The sequence below is a fragment of the Harpegnathos saltator genome, unplaced genomic scaffold (assembly GCF_003227715.2).
Source record: "Harpegnathos saltator strain DR-91 unplaced genomic scaffold, Hsal_v8.6 scaffold39, whole genome shotgun sequence".
Classification (NCBI taxonomy): domain Eukaryota; kingdom Metazoa; phylum Arthropoda; class Insecta; order Hymenoptera; family Formicidae; genus Harpegnathos; species Harpegnathos saltator.
In genome coordinates this window covers 510,938-527,110 of record NW_020230194.1, presented here as the reverse complement: position 1 = coordinate 527,110, position 16,173 = coordinate 510,938, and the positions used below count along the sequence as shown (strand labels likewise).

The 16,173-nt window shown below is 47.3% G+C and overlaps 2 protein-coding genes and 1 long non-coding RNA gene across 8 annotated transcripts in view; 2 read left to right on the top strand and 1 right to left on the bottom strand.

Annotated features, from left to right (window-relative positions):
* Nucleotides 1-1,268: 1,268 nt before the first annotated feature.
* Nucleotides 1,269-3,106, bottom strand: LOC112589046 (uncharacterized). Of its 3 annotated transcripts, XR_003113220.1 has the most exons (4): nt 2,610-3,106; nt 2,392-2,484; nt 2,288-2,292; nt 1,269-1,516 (listed from the first exon to the last, which is right to left on the bottom strand). It is a non-coding gene; the product is annotated as an uncharacterized LOC112589046 (long non-coding RNA). The 3 variants fall into 3 exon arrangements; XR_003113218.1 differs by lacking the exon at nt 2,288-2,292; XR_003113219.1 differs by lacking the exons at nt 2,392-2,484; nt 2,610-3,106 and having other exon boundaries at nt 1,489-1,516; nt 2,288-2,382.
* A 76-nt stretch (nt 3,107-3,182) lies between these two features.
* On the top strand, nt 3,183-8,921 carry Vap33 (VAMP-associated protein 33kDa). Of its 2 annotated transcripts, none has more exons than XM_011151240.3 (6): nt 3,183-3,376; nt 6,124-6,279; nt 6,428-6,537; nt 6,672-6,851; nt 6,936-7,037; nt 7,258-8,921. In XM_011151240.3, the coding sequence occupies exons 1-6, from the start codon at nt 3,319-3,321 to the stop codon at nt 7,447-7,449; spliced, it is 798 nt and encodes a 265-aa protein (XP_011149542.1). In that variant the 5' UTR covers nt 3,183-3,318; the 3' UTR covers nt 7,450-8,921. The 2 variants fall into 2 exon arrangements, with proteins under 2 accessions (XP_011149542.1, XP_011149543.1); XM_011151241.3 differs by having other exon boundaries at nt 3,184-3,376; nt 7,282-8,921.
* A 4,834-nt stretch (nt 8,922-13,755) lies between these two features.
* The window catches only part of Glut1 (Glucose transporter 1), a 48,163-nt gene continuing 45,745 nt past the window's right edge, over nt 13,756-16,173 (top strand). For 2 of the 3 annotated variants that reach the window (XM_025300891.1, XM_019844247.2), the window contains exon 1: nt 13,757-14,643. The gene's annotated coding sequence lies outside the window, so the exon portion shown is untranslated. Of the gene's footprint in view, nt 14,644-16,173 lie in introns of all 3 variants that reach the window. The other variant, XM_025300870.1, reaches the window with a different exon arrangement.

The window sequence follows — 16,173 nt, the reverse complement described above, 5'->3', positions numbered from 1 at the left end:
ATATTGGAACTGTTGGGATATGTACAGTCAACTAGAAAAGTGCGATTGAAGTAGAGTTAAAGTTAAAATCCAATTGATTATACATGTATGTAAAACATTAAAATTTAAACTAATATTCGATCGTAAATTTAAATCTATCGTAATTACCTTTCATCGTCTCTTCCAAATATTCTCAAATTACAAGAAAGCATTATACAAGAACTTTTATTAAATCAAATGTTTCCAGACAACATTTCATCTATTACTATTCATGGATATCATCTATTACTATTCCATGGATAAAGCTGAACAAGTAATAGAATGAAAGAATTTCTTCCAGATAACCGAGAGGCCAGACGCCTGAAAAACATCTACCTTGCAGACAAGAAACGATTGTAAACGTTTTCATTTCAACAAGATAGGCTTCATCTCTATAACTTTTAGTTTGTCATTAATTTTAAGTATAAAAAGAGATGAGAACTTATATTTGTAAAAGACATTAATATACAATTTAATAATAATGTTAATTTTGAATATATCTTGTATTGTTGTTTTAACAAGTTTATATTACGGAATTTAAATATTGTAAATACAGTATCTGTATCTTGTATTATTTATTCGAGTAAAACATTTTTATCATCTGGCTTGTTAGTGATTTCCACTACTTAAACAGAAATATTTACTCAAATAGATTACTTTAGAAAAATCTCAATTTTGGATACAAATAATTTTTATTTAGATTATATTGTAATATAATCCCCAGGTAGCAGACTGACGTCAAATGACGTACTAATGACGTCTCTAACGTCATTAAGACGTCATTAGTACGTCATTTGACGTCAGTCTGCTACCAGGGTCTTATATGTATAACATAAAATTATACTTATATCATAGTATGCAATGTAATATCTTGTAAAATAATACACAGCGCAATCTCTAATAGATAATATTATCATATTACAAAATATATGTTATAATATCTGATACAATTCGGAGTTACAATTACAGTTTTAATATAAATTATAAGTACAATGTGTGTCTAACATTATACTAGACTATATTATATATTATATTTACATTAGATGTTTTAATGTAATTATTAAACGACTTAATATAATATAATATGATTTAATACAAAATTATATCATCAAGAGTCATACGTATCTTAATTAAAATAGTTTACACAATATTTAGCCTTATACAAGTAAGGTTAAAAATAATAAGATATTTTAACATGATGAACTTATATTAATTTTCCTTGATATTTGGAAAATATTAATATATGATGGAATATTAATTTTAATCATATTTTGCGTATATTCCATATCTCTAACTTAACAATAAATAACTGAAGTTGTGAATTATGTTTGATTTGAGTATTCTGTTGGACTAATACCATTGACGAACTACTCTGCTGGACTGCTGGAATGTATACATCGCCCAAGCTATATAAGGCCTTTCAATTGTATGCAGGCGGCTTCATCTTCTATTGCTTGTTCTACTTGTTTATCATTGCATAACTAGAGAAGATTGATCCCTAGAAAAGAAAATTATTTTAGTAAAAAATGATACAATTTATTTCTTCATATCTTGAATATGATTCTTTATCATAATTCAAAACAATTAAAGAGCATAACAAAAATATACCTCAGAAGATATTGCTTCGCAAGTACTGTACTTATAAGTTTTATAGTGCATGTAAAATTTTTAAAGCATCAATGCAAAATGTACGCAAAATAAAAAATATTATTCAATTGTACATTAATGTCTTTCACAAATTCATATAAGTTCACATATCTTTTAATGTTTGCAATTAATGAAAAAGACTGAAGGTTATCATTAATTGAAATCTGCCTTATTGAACTAAAGATACTCCAAGTCACTTGTTAATTGTAAGGTAGACATTGTTCAAGTTGCTGAATCCCATATATTGTCCATTTTACTACTCAGCTATGTTCATAGATAAACAATAGATAGATGCAATATTGTCCTTGTAAAAACATGTTATTTTTTTTAACATATACATATGTGTGTGTAAAAGTATGTAATAGTATTAATTTATTCTTTAATATTTTAGATATTTCACAAGTTTCCATAATTTCGAATAATAAAAAATGTCAACAGAAGATAGTTGCAATAAACATTAATTCATATTCATAGGAAGGTATTAAGTTTAATTTTAAAAATCTGGAAACGTGCCAAACAATATCTACTGGTTTAATTCAATAAAATGATATTAAAATGTATTTATCCTATAGTTGAATGTTTTGTTGTATTGTTAACGAACTATTAATTATTCAATACGCACCTGACCTCCATTGAAAAAGCAGAGATGAATAATATTACCTCGATTATTTTGACATCGATTATCATTATCTAACAAAATCGATAATCGGTATAATGTTTTCTCACCTTGATTATTCCCTAGACGATAGTTTTTATTCGATGGTACTAGAATCGTTACATAGGTTTGTTCATTTTTGCAGAACTTGGGTTTGAATTTTCCTAAAAAAAAATTAACAACGTCGTAAAATTTGTCTTAGATTATTAGATTGTGGATATTATCACCTTCGATGATTTTTAAATGTAATCGATTGTAAGATGTATGGATTCTTTTGTTTCAACATCACCTGTCTCTTCCTCTGGCTCGGCTAACAGCAGAGGGAAAACAAAGTACACAGCAGGGCACAAAGTGCAAAAAGTGCAAGTGCGGACAAACCATTGGGCACGATTCGGACCATAGTCTCGTGTCCATGTGATAATCCAACATTAATTAGAAAAAATCGCCTCCTCGTGACAACTCTCGTCAACTGAAGACAATTTCTGCCGCTGTTGCACGGCCGACGGGTCGTGTACGTCGGTGCAACGAGAGCGCAGTGTAAATGCACCATTACCGAGCGGCAGCCGTGACGTAACGCGGTCTCTCTGCGCCTCTGTTCATTTCCGCTGTGACGCATGCGTATTCGGCGCGGGCCGCGAATCAGAATCAGTCCAACGGAATCTGGAGGAGGATACGGCACGGCACGGCACGAAACGACACGACACGGTCGACGTAGCCGAGCGGGGAGTCGCGAGCGATCTACCGGGACAAACTTGTCAATACACGGCCGCCCGACGCGGCGTCAACCGTTGGTGCGCTTCAGCGGACGCGAAGAGGAGGAGGTGGTGGTGGCGGCGGCGGCGGCGGCGGCGGCGGTGGAGGTGGAGGAGGCAGGCAGGCAGGCAGGCAGACAGGCAGGCAGGCAGGAAGGAAGGAAGGAAGGAAGGAAGGAAGAAAGGAAGACACGAACGGCGACGTGAATTGTTCATCGAGAAGTCACTTTTGGCCTGGCAGCCAGGATGGCGAAGCCCGAGCAAGTTTTAATTATCGAGCCACAGGGCGAGCTACGGTTCAGGGGTACGCTGAGACACTACGAGAGTTACATAGGATAGATAGAGATAGAGAGTGAACGAGAAAGAGAGAGGGTGAGAGAGAGAGAGAGAGAGAGAGAGAGAGAGAGAGAGAGAGAGAGCGAGAGGAGCAAAGAAAGAAAGAGTGAGAGGGAGAGAAAAGAGCTGTTTTCGCGTCGTGTGTTTCAACGTCATGTCTTCGTTAACGTCGCGTCGCGAACGCGCGATGCCGTTTATGCCGCTCTCGCAGGCACGACATTCGCTTTCGACGAGTTTGCACACGGAGCAACTCGGCGCTCTGCGTGTGTAAAGATGACGTAAGGTCGCTTCACCCGCCCGCCCGGCCGTATGTACGTTCGTTGGCACACTCGTTCTGGCACGCTCGTTCGCTCGTTTCTCGCTGTCGGCACGGCGCGACTCAATGTGACAACCTGTGCACCGTGCCGCGACGAACTTGGAGCTCGAGTCCGAGGTCGCGCGCTTCCTCGGCATCGTGCAACGTCGCCAACTCATACCTAACCCTATCTGCGTCCGTACGTCAATGCGCTGTCAAAGTTGGTGCGAGTGATCGTGGAAAAGAGATAAAGATGAGGAAGTGAGTGAGGGCGAGCGATTGGCTTGTACGAGAGAGAGAGAGAGAAAGAGAAAGAGAAGGCGCTGGGATGAGAGAGAGAGAGAGAGAGAGAGAAGCCAACGATCTTCGATTCTCCCCGGATTCACTGTGGCGTGTCGACGGAATTTCGCTTTGTTACGGGTGCATGCGAGCACAAATCGCCGAGAATCGCGAGTCGTTAGCTCGCGCCCTCTGCTCGTTCTCGCGTCGGCGTTTTGCGCGACTTCCCACGACAGAGTAGATAATCGTCGAGCGGAATACGAGCGAGCAAGCAAGCGAGCGAGCGAGAGAAAGAGAGAGAGAGAGAGAGAGAGAGAAAGAAAGAACGATCGGGGGAACAGTTGGTCAATACGCGATCGTTTTGGAAAATGTAGGAATAGCGGCGTCGATCGATCGGCGCCGACGACGGTCACGCTTTCCTCGTCGATCGGTGACCGTCGACGAAAGCGACAGAAATATATCCATCGGCAGTTTCCTTGAATTTACACCGCTGCTCCACTTCTCTCTCTCTCTCTCTCTCTCTCTCTCTCTCTCTCTATCTTTCCCCCCTCTCCCTCCTCTGTTGCTCACCTCTTTCTCTCTCTCGCGCGCGCCGTATACGGTAGGCTAATCTATAAGAAGCTCGTTAGATTTATGCTTCGTCATGAAATAATAACGGCCAGCGACAGATTTCGATTCTTTTGACATCGCTCGCTGAGCGATTTTTTCTCTCCCCCTTCCCCGCGCCTCCTATTAATTATTAATATTAATCGCGAATTACGTAGGACTTTAATTCTCGCGCCCGTTGCGTACATTATTCATCGAGGTCACGTGTTTTTCCTCGGAAACGTCTCCGCGTCGAACGACGACGACGACGACGACGACGACGACTAAAACGATAACGGATGCTTGCATGTGCAAATTTTGTACAACTATAATGCGTGCGGATAATGAGCTTCTTTCGACGAGTGTACACGTCGAGTACATACGGCACATCACGCAGTCGCGTCTGTTTACCACGTTCTTCCTCTGGCTCTTCTAGATCGCGTTTAGGTATCAGGTGGCCGTGTAACGTCCTTCGACTGTGACCATCTTGTCGCGCACGTGCGAAAAAGCGGCGAAATAAAAATAGTTATGCGTGCGCGATCGAGTCGTGCGAGGAACGTACCGCTGTTAAAAAGCGCGTTCGACGTTATCCTTATCAAACACACACATTCGAGCCGAAAGCTCGCCGCACGTAATCGCGTCGCGAATTTCCGATCGACCTGCCCTCGAATTGATTCTTTTTTTTTCTCTCTCGCTCTTTGATATGTTAGATTGAATCGTACACGCGTCGAGCGAATGCCCCGATTGAATTTGCATGCGTTTATACAAATAGGCGTGCAGCTTTGTAAGAACTGTTTATTTGCGAGGTATGAAAGGCGAGTGACATTTAAAGTCGAGCCGTCCACAATTGCTGTATATTACAATTGATTAAGCAATATCTCATCGATCTCATATTTTATGATCTCAGAAGGACCTGCGTGATAACTAACTACTGTATGATTACATTTGAATAATATATTTAGCAATTGTACAATATTACGATATAATGACTTAGATAACATTCAGAATCCTTTTTCAAAGACTGAAATAGGTAAAGAAAGAAATTTCAAAGAAATGGATAAAGATAGGAATTTCAAAGAAATTATACACATTTAAATAATGATAGGAATTTCGAAGACAGATTTGACTTTTACAACACATGAAAAAAAGATAATTTGCTAAATTTATAATTGACCATTGATTGCGTGTTTAAAACACGACGATTTGTCATATCCGTTCTTATCGCTTGTAAATAAATTAGCATCGTCATTGATCATAGAAGTATTCATGCTCTTTGCGTTTCTAATGTTTTGCTCGATTTCAAGCGTTTGCTTTATTGTATTCACAAGGACAATTGTATACCTCTTGATTCTTATGAGTTTTTGTAATAGATACAACAAGACACAAGAAGAAGTTCCTCTCTCTCTCTCTCTCTCTCTCTCTCTGACTCTTGAATTTTGCATGTATATAATTTACTTGAATTTTGCGTGTGTGTACAAGTGTACACCGCGCGTTACATAATTTCAACCTATTAGTAAATTGTTTTTTACTTTGCTACATTGCTTACTTTGTTGCAGGCCCATTTACGGGAGGACCTGTCACGTCTTATATAAAACTAATCAACCCAACGACTCACAAAGTATATTTTAAAATAAAGACAACTGCCCCAAAGAGATATTGTGTACGTCCAAATTCTGGAGCCCTCAAGCCAAAGGATGTTACCGAAATAGCGGGTCAGTTTTGCATCACGTGATATACAAATGTTATCTTTACACTTCCACGATAATTTACTATAGTGATCTTTTTATATCTCTGTTATTTATACGGATAAAAATTCAGAAATGTTTCTCGAAATTAGATATCATATTGTTTCGATTACAGTATGCTTACAACCATATGATTTTGATCCGGCGGAGAAAAATAAACACAAATTTATGGTGCAGACTGTAATAGCGCCAGATGATGATGATGACGAATATCCAATCGATGTGGTAAGTAATGTGGAATAATTAGTAAGAGTTAATATCGGCGGCGAAAACTGTATTAACAAATAAGATTATCCCAGTATTCGCTTCAGCTTTGCTTCAATAATGAGCCTTTTAATCAATTAGATTTCTTTTTAAAGTGGAAGGACATAAATCCAGATCAGTTAATGGACTCTAAACTGAAATGCGTCTTTGAGAATCCCGTGACCAATACCACCACGGCTAAAACAACTGCAACTTCTACAACAACCAAGGCAGATTCCAATACGACTAACGGGAAGAACAAGGCAGTTGGCGATTCAGTCAAATCATCACCGAAGGTAAGAGTGTAATAAACTGTGTCGATTTGAGAATACAAGAAGTGATCACTCGTAATACTGACAAACTGCTTATTCACGTTTCAGGTGCTTGGTGAAACAGAAGAGAAATTGTTAAAGGCAGCACAAGAGGTTAATCAGCTTAGGGTAGAAGAAAGCACTCTTAGGCAGGAAAATCTTCAACTTAGGGTGAGTGTCAACGTTACACAAGCATATTTCAGCAATATATATTGCGTACTTGCGAGCAAGGAGAAAACTTTTATCTTTACCTTTACCTGACTTTAATTATTCAACCTGCAATTCGCCAAATCTCCTGAAATATTTCGACTGAAGACACATGAAATCGCCGATTTTCAATTTCCATTCATCTTCGTATTGTCGAAAACCGATCAACAACAAATTTGTTAAGGTGGCGATGCGCGTCTGTCCGCAGGAAGATTTAATGAAGTGGCGAAACGTGGCACTGGGTAACGACGGTAACCTTGCAGCAGCTAGAGGTCTAACCTCGCACAGCAATAGCCAGTTATCTCCGACATCAACTAGTGTCCTCATCGCCATCGCCATGGTTATAGTCGGCTACTTGCTGGGAAAACTAATCTGAACAGCCTTCATCTTATTGTATACCTCAGTGTATCCCCACCGTCCCCGTGTGTTTTTTTGGCCTGTCCTCTGCCGTCACATGCCATCGTTCGATCGCAGACACAGACTCCAGACATTGCGTTACTCGAATGTTCATAATAAACGCTATAAACACGAACGGTAGTGGTCTACATTAATAGAGCTGCTCGTTACGGGTGTGTGTGCTTACAAGAGATCCGATAAGGGGCTTGATTTGAAGAAAAAAAGAAAAAGAAAAAAAACAAGAGAAAAGAGTTGCTCATTTATGTTATGTTTAAAGGAAAAAAGAAATGTCCAGCGGCACACCGGTAGAAAGTCGATTCAAAAGTACTAGGCGGTCGCTCGGTCATTACTCTTGCGTTCTCTTGCGTTCGTTCGCATAATTACATTTTCGTTTCCGCGCTTCCCACACAAGGTTTTCGCTTACGATTTTCAATTACCGACTGTAGCTTGCGCCTATTATTCTCGCGACGAAGAGAAAACAAATCGTTATTGGGAGAGTGTTCTGTCGCAATGATTGTATCGCGCACATTATAATTTTTTCGAACCTGTACAACAATCATTCGAAATAAATCTCGCGCTGTGTTACTGAATGCAAAAGATCACACACGTACGAGTCAGGGAATTATCGCATCACATTGGATAGCATCTTCCTCCACACGATATTATCCGAACGTTATAATAACATTGTACGAGCGGAAAGCGGGATCAGTGTCCGACTTGCCAATGCGATGCGACCGGACCTGAGCGCACAGTTGCCTACATTCGTTCGATTCGCGCGCGCTTCTCCGGTGCAGCCGCGTTGCTCCTCCGGGCGCTGTTCCCGATCGTTTCCCGTTATTATACGTCGCGACGTTGAGATGCGAAGTGCGTTCGCGGCGGCGAGTAACGATTTGAATGCATTTGTAAGTGTAGTTTACGTAGGTTACATTATACATTTGTTGCAAGAGAAAATATATACATTGTATGTTGTGCAGCTGTAAATGTATCAGTGTATGTGTGTGTGTGTGTGTGTGTGTGTGTGTGCGCGCGCTCGCTCGCGCATGTGTGTTTGTGAAGGGAGGAAACGATATAACACCGATGCATTTACAAGTACATTTATCCATAATCGTTAGTCGCTGTTCGCAAGCATGGCTCGCTCTCAACGCCGTCAACATACATACTATGTCCATCTGTGTGTGTGTGAAAAAATGTGTTAAATAACTTGTAACATCACATATAGTCCGGGGATCCGGGGGGGGGAAGGGGGTTGTTAGAGGCGGTGGCTGGTCGAAGAGTAGTGGTTTACGATCCAACAAATCGGTTGTGCTGGTCGCATAAACGCCAGCGTTGATATATTAAATGAGAAACCGTTAAAGCATTGAACTTACGTCTGACGCTTCAGTGTACTTTTTATTTCTTTATGTTTGTCTTACAAAAAGTAACGAATAAAGATGTATCTCGGATATCACATGGCGAAGATGGTTTTGAATTTCGCACCTTATATCTGCCGAACTTCGTCGGTCTCGTTCGAAACTAACTCGTTGGCATGATCTCTCTCTCTCTCTCTCTTTCTCTCTCTCTCTCTCTCTCTCTTTCACATGGACATGGTATATTGTTTCGAAGAAGGGGAGGGGGAGGAGGAGAAGTCCGTGAGCGACGTCGGGTTCCGGTCAGGGTTCAGTGACTACGTGCTTCCGGCCGCGGGGCGGACCGGTGGTGGACAGTTAAAAAGTACCGTCGAGCACGTATAATACTTATATCACACAGGTGTAGAAATATTTATATAACTGTGCCTTAGAACTAGAGGCAATAGCGTTAATACTGTTTCAAGACCTTTTACCGGCTTCCTATATCTCTAGCTCCGAAACTTTTTTTACTATACACCTCGCTACGGTCCTTCGGTAAATCATTCTATAATGAACTACGAAACCGAATTCTCTCTTCGTGTCTCGCGGCTGTAATATAGCAGAATATTGTTTCACATATAACACACACACATACACATACTGTTAAATTGTAAGTAGACGCGTGTGAGACGCGGCTCAGTAGTAGCGCGGAAGAATCTAGCGTTTCTTTCGATCGACTGTGTGTACTTTATAATCGGTGTGAACTCTTCCGTCGTCGCTGTACGAGTATCTGATTCGGTGTGACGGAGCTCTAAAAGTGCTGATAGTATTATTTTTACAAGTACTAACATTCCTCTAACTTTCGGGCGTGCGGTGAAAGAGAGAAAGAGAGAACGGAGAGGATTCAGCGACTCCTACAGCGAAAGGACGACCTTAGATAAATCGTGTAAGTAATAATCAGATTCCATCTCTCTCTCTCCTTGCGCATATAAATATTTTACGTGTATACGTATCCTTATTAATTATAAAGTTTACTAAAACTCGAATCTGATCTATGTCGCGTCTTTGTAAAACGGAATATTGTAACATAAATTAAAAAAATATATATATATATGTATATTCTCACACACACACACACATACACATATACACAGATAAGAAGAGTTGTCTCTTATCTCTCGCGCGTTTTATCTGCAACCAGTGACGCTCTCCGTAACTCCGTAGGGAAAAGGGAAAAAAGCGAGGGATACGATTACGATGCAGAGAGACGAGATAGCGATACAGTTCTCATCTAGACATTTCTCGAGCACTACGTTAGATCTCATCGCAAGTACGAAGAATTTGTTGTATATGACTTATATAAGATTGTTACAATACGATTACACACGTATGATTACCGAGTTTTGCGGTTTCGCTTCATGCGTGACTACACCGTCACGTGCGACTAATTCATTAACAGCGGTATTTTTTCCGTTAACACTCGTGTTTGAATAAAAGTATTCTATTAAACAGTGTACCACCATGTGTATACATATATATATATATATGTATATATATTTATATATCAACTCCAGATGCTTCGATATAGTAATTATTGTATGCGCGCGCGTGCGTGTGCGTGTGTGTGTGTGTGTGTGTGTGTGTGTGTGTGTGTGTGTATCTCTGTATATTGTGTACAGCCTCTTCCCCGCTACTCACGATTGTACTTGCGGCCGATTTACCTCTCGAGATGTAATCATCCCGACTTAACGCTTGAAACTAAATCCTTAAAATAGCATCGCCACGAGAGACGCGTCATTACCCCGAACTGATTTGCCGAAGTATGAGAGCAAGAAAAGCTCGCAGAGTTGCGAGCAACGATCCGGCCAAGTTTGAGCGTCTTTCCGACGGAAATCTGCAACAAGATGTGAGGTCCATAGCGCACTCAAAGTCACAAGCGCTAAGCAAACTGACCAACCGCAGTCGTCGACCATCCTCGCACCACAAGTGGCATAATCGACTGTGACCGGTCGGTGTGCTTAGATTCTGACTCTATGTCTGACCCCCATACACTCCCATACTGACTGGTGCACCTCCCCGACTCAGCGACCAGTCGAGTGTAACACCCCGTTCGAATCCCGAATATTAGATCAATAGATCGGTATCGCGGTAAAACATTGCTTCCTGCGAGTATCAATGGGCGACGGGTGGCGAGAGCGACCTAGGCGAGCCGGCGATCGAGAAAATTCGCGTGTGAAATCGAGAACGAGCAGGAGCAGGAGGGAGAGGCAGGCAAACGGGCGGGGGTGGCTCGCGCGCGCGTGACGCAGCGGGGAATTTTGCGCGAGAGAGAGAGATTCGCGGCCAGCCCCATGACGCGCGAGACAGTTTCCGAAAAAGGGGCAGCGTCCCCCGGAAAGTGCCCGCGTAGGTGGATTCCGAAGTGGAGTAGGTCAACTCATAACCAACCGGACTGCGATCCCCACACTCTCTCTCTCTCTCTCTCTCTCTCTCTCTCTCAGTTTCACCTTCCCTTCCTCCCTCTGCCCCGTACGCGTCTATATTTTCGGTCGCATCGCGGAAGGTCGGGATCCACCCCCCCTCCCCCCGTTGCGGTAAAAGAACGTTAAAATATAAAGCCGCGCCAAATGCAGGACGCGATCGCGCAATAATAATCCCCGTTTAGAGCGCTAGAGGGGACGAGCGAGCGCGAGCGCGGGCGGACCTTTCGACGGGTTTTTTCTCCTTGAACTGTCGTCGCCGCCGCGGGCGCGCATCGAACGACGATTTCCCGTTCGTTACTTATCGTCATTACTTGCCGGCTATTGATTCGACTTACGGTTAAACGCTCCGCTTAACGCTTCGCGTTAAAAATTTCATACTCGGCAGCGCTGTGCTGGTTGTGCGCGCCGCGCGGCCGCCTGCTTAACGTTCTCGCCGCGACGGCGTGTACGTTTCTCTTTACCCCGTTTGCGATCGAATTTCTCTTCTCTCTCTCACTCTCTCTCTCTCTCTCTCTCTCTCTTCTCGTCGGAGAAACGGCGGTACGGCAAAATGCTACGGCGATCGGCTTCCGAGTGTGCGGCTTTAAAGCGCCCGCTGCATTCCGCGTAATTAAGAAATCAAGAGACAACGGTGTTTCTTGCTCGTAAACCGGGGAATCCCGGCGTTTACCGTGCCCGAGGACTCTAGGATCGTCCTTCAGGCTTCTCTGTTCTCTTACGCTCAACTGGCGCACACTTTCGTCAAACTTGAAAACAGACGAGTATAGACTCATATAGTCGAGACTCTTCGCAGAAGAGAGAGAGCGAGAGAGAGAGCGAGAGAGAGAGAGAGAGAGAGAGGAAGGGAGAGAAGTACAGCGAAAAAGAACAGACTAATTCGTCGAAAACGACCGTTCCCGGCAACGTGTCGAACTTCGCGCTCGAGAGTGCGTTCACTGCGCTCGGGGGTGGAAATCAGGCGCGTCGATGCTGCTCCGCTTTAACGAGAGGGTACTCCTCTCGCGACGCGATCTATTCCGCCGCTGTTCGGCAGCTAAAGGGGTTGAAGTCAAGCGCGGGCGAAAGCGCGCGTTCCTCAGCAACGGAGGAACTCAGCGAGCGCATCAGCGACGCAGCCGATCAGTCCTCATCATGATCCCGAAACGAAGCTGACGGCATCAGCAGACTTCACACCGATGCGACGCGTCGTCGGTTCTCCCACGACGCATGACCCCGGGTACGGGTCGAGTGACCGATGACGCTCGCACCGAGAGACGTTCAACTGCGAACTAAAGTCGGACACGCGATTTCCTCGGTCACGCCGTACGGATAAATCGGGAATACGGGTAGAGAGAGAGAGAGAGAGAGAGAGAGAGAGAGAGAGAGAGAGAGAGAGAGAGAGAGAGAGAGAGAGAGAGAGAACGAGAGAGAGGGTGGCGTGGCGGCGGCAGCGACGTTGGAAACGACGGCGGAGGTGGTGGTGGTGGTGGCAGTGGTGGAGGCGGTGGAGGTGGCGGAGCCACGACGGATGCAGCGCAGAGCAGCCTGATCAGGGTGGCGGCGGCAGTAGCGGCTGGCTATTGATTTCAAGGGCTTCCTTAGCCCCCCGCCTTGCCGCTGAGTGCCCGACGGCTCCAGGTCAGCCCGAAGGGCTCGCGGTGCCCGCGACTAAACGCGTTCGTCTCTCGCGTCCGGCTAGGCCGCGGATCGCCGGAGGTGGGGAAAGTTGTCGCGTCGTTGGATAGCGGAAAAGTCGGGAGAGTCGCGCGCGCTTTCGTCGGCGAGGCTGGAACCTGCCGTCGCTGGAGCCGAGCGAGAGCGAGAGCGAGAAAGAGAGAGAGAGAGAGAGAGAGAGAGAGAGAGCGGTGAGGCGCTTCCGGTCGCGCGCGACAATTTTCCGCTCGCGACTCGCCGCGCCGCGCTGGTGGAGTCGCTCCGTCCGCCGGAGCAGCCGGATATATCGCGTCACTCGACCGACGACGACGACGCGGGACTCGCGCTTGCAGCGAGGATGCTGCCGGACGGACGATCCGGCCTCGTCGAGTAAGCGGCACTATCGCGCGCGCGGGTGCGGCAACGCTCGCGGGCCGCGGAAGGGCTAAGGTCGCGAGAGGGGCGCGCCCGTCCGCCCGCCGCCCCGACGGGATCCGGTAGCCACCCCCGCACGCGCTACGGCACTGCGCGAGTCGGGCCGAGGCACAGACGCGGATCGCGGGGTGAGCCGTCGCTTGCCATACGTCGAACTGGGTGCCCCGCGTTGGGGCGTCTCCTGGCATCAGCGGGCATCGGTGTCGTGCAGTCGATCGGGGGACCACCAGCATCTTCTCCGAGTCCCCGTGCGAGTACTGTCTCTGTGAGACGGAGACGGAGACAGAGGGAGAGAGAGAGAGAGAGAGAGAGAGAGGGAGGGAGGAAGATAGATAGATAGAGAGAGAGAGAGAGAGAGAGAGAGAGAGAGAGAGAGAGAGAGAAAGAGAGCGAGAGAAAGGGAGAGACAGAGAGAGAGAGAGAGAAAGAGAGAGAGAGAGAGAGAAAGAGATAGATAGACAGAGCGGCGTGAGTGCGTGCGTCCTGTGCGTCCATTCGTTCGTCCGTTCGTCCGTTCGTTCGTACGTCTCTTTTCCTTTTTTTTTCCTTTCGCGCCGCCCGTGTGGTCGCACGAGTGGTCGGGCGCCAGCAGCACGCGAAAAACGGGGCGCACGCCAGGGGCGCGACGACGATGACACTGCGACGATGTCACTCGTGGTAGCGCGAGCACAGTGGTGCCATAGCGTCGTCGTCGTGCGGGACAGCAGTGCGGGCGTCGGCGTCGTCGTCGTCGGGTGTGCGCGCGATCGGACCAGCGAGGAGATGGTGTCGGGCCCGGGTCGTACGGAGGAGGGAAGTGACTACCAGCGCACGTCATCAGTACACGCTGAAGCAAACGTTAACGTCGCTGCTCGAGGTGCTGCTGCTGCTACTGCCGCTGCTATCATCGCCACCACCGACGCCGCCACCGCCACCGCCACCGCCACCGCCATCGCCACCGCCACCGCCACCGTCGCCGCCGTCGTTGCCACCAGCGCTGCTGCCACCGTCGCGTCCTCCGCGACGTCCAGCGTCGTCGACGTCGTCGTAACCGCTGCCACCGCTGTTACCGTTGCCGTTGCCGCTGTCACCGTTGCCACCGTCGCTGCCGCCGCCGCCGCCACCGCCGTCGCCGCCGTCGTCGTCGTCGTCGCCGTCGTCGTCGTCGTCGTCGTCGTCGTCGCCGCCGCCGCCGCCTCCAAGCCCGTCGTGGGTGCTGTCGTCAGTCCAGCCACTGCCACTACTGCCGTTTTCGACGCGAGTACGACCGTCATCCGCGCTGCCAACGAGGCTTCCATCGCGACGGTCTAACCCGTGAGGGTGAGTGATCATCATCATCATCATCATCATCATCATCATCATCATAATCATCATCTTCATCATCTTCTTCTACTTCTTCTTCTACATCATCATTCGCCCGATCTCGCTCCCTCGCTCGTGCAGTGTTCCTCTTCGAAGTCCGGCGACCATCGTCAGCCATCGCGAGCGAGTCTTGCCGCGGGTGAATATCAAAGGGGCGCTTCTCTCGTGTCTCGTTCTCATCGACGACAACGAGAACAGAGTAGCTGCACCTCGACGGGAGTGCGGGGAACCGGAGAAAAACCGTCGAGTAACATAGAGAATGGCGTGTAGGGCGAGGAAAAAGCGAGGCCGAGCGGACGAGGAGGTGGAGGACGAAGAGGAGCGAGGTGGAGGGTTGCGAGACCGCGAAGGTGGAATTTCTCCGCTCTCGTCTTCTCGCGCTCGTTCGCTCGCTCGCCCGCTCGTTTGTCTCTCCTCTTTCTTCTCCTGATGTTTCTGCTGTTTTTTTGCCTTCCTGTTCTCTCTCTCTCTCTCTCTCTCTCTCTCTCTATCTCTATGCCTATCCCTTGCTCGCTCGCTCGCTCGCTCGCTCGACCCAGCTCGCTCGCGTTATACGATCGCTGTGCCCCGGCGGCGAGTCGCCTCCACATAACTTTCGTCAATCGATAATACAAGACGTCCGCAACGTCGTGCGGCGCTCGCAAGATCGGCCTAGGGACGAGACTCGTGTCGTGTTGCCGCGACGAAACGCGAGCGATCACGCCAGTCCTCAGCGACGGGGAAGCGCGCAAGGCTGCTCTCCCCGAAGCAGTCTCGGAGCGTTCGAGTCGACTCGAATGAGCGAGCGAGCGAGCGAGCATGAGCGCACCTTCCGTCTCTCCCGCATACACACCACGACCCCTTGCACTTTCCTCCCCTGGTCAGTGCTGCCTTTTCTCCCCGTGCTCGACGGAAATAGCCTCGCGGCTCGTCCTCGAGGACTCGCCGCGCGGCGGTTTGTTCTACTTCGCGCTACATCGGCCTCTCGTCCTCGGTTTCCGAGGAGCTGCCGAAGACTTCAAACGGTCAAGCGTCGCTTGACACTTTCTCATTGGCTGGCGCATACAGGACGTGACAGTCCGCTCAGCTGGAATGTTTGACTGTTGCGAGACTACGTCACAGGGCGCGCGAGGACCCGCATCGTCGTCGAAGGAATCGCACGGGGTGAATTCGCCCGGGGATCGATCTCCTCGATTGTTATTCGCTGCGTGTCGCGTCCGAGCCGTCCGCGGAGCGGGCCGGGGGAAGGGGGGAAATGAAGGGGGCGAGTTTCGCCGGCGTCTCGCGATCCTCCGCGGTATTCTCCGCGGGACGAATGTTGGCGATCGCGTTACCCGGATACGATGCGTTTCAGTGAAAACGGTGCAGCGCGCCGAGAGAGGAGGAACTCCACCCGGCGCGCCGCGCCGCGGCGCGTCGCGTCGCGTCGCGTCGCGTCGCGTCGCGTCGCGTCGCGTCGAGTCGAGTCGAGTCGTGTCGAGTCGCGCCGCGACGCCGAGGCTTCCACGT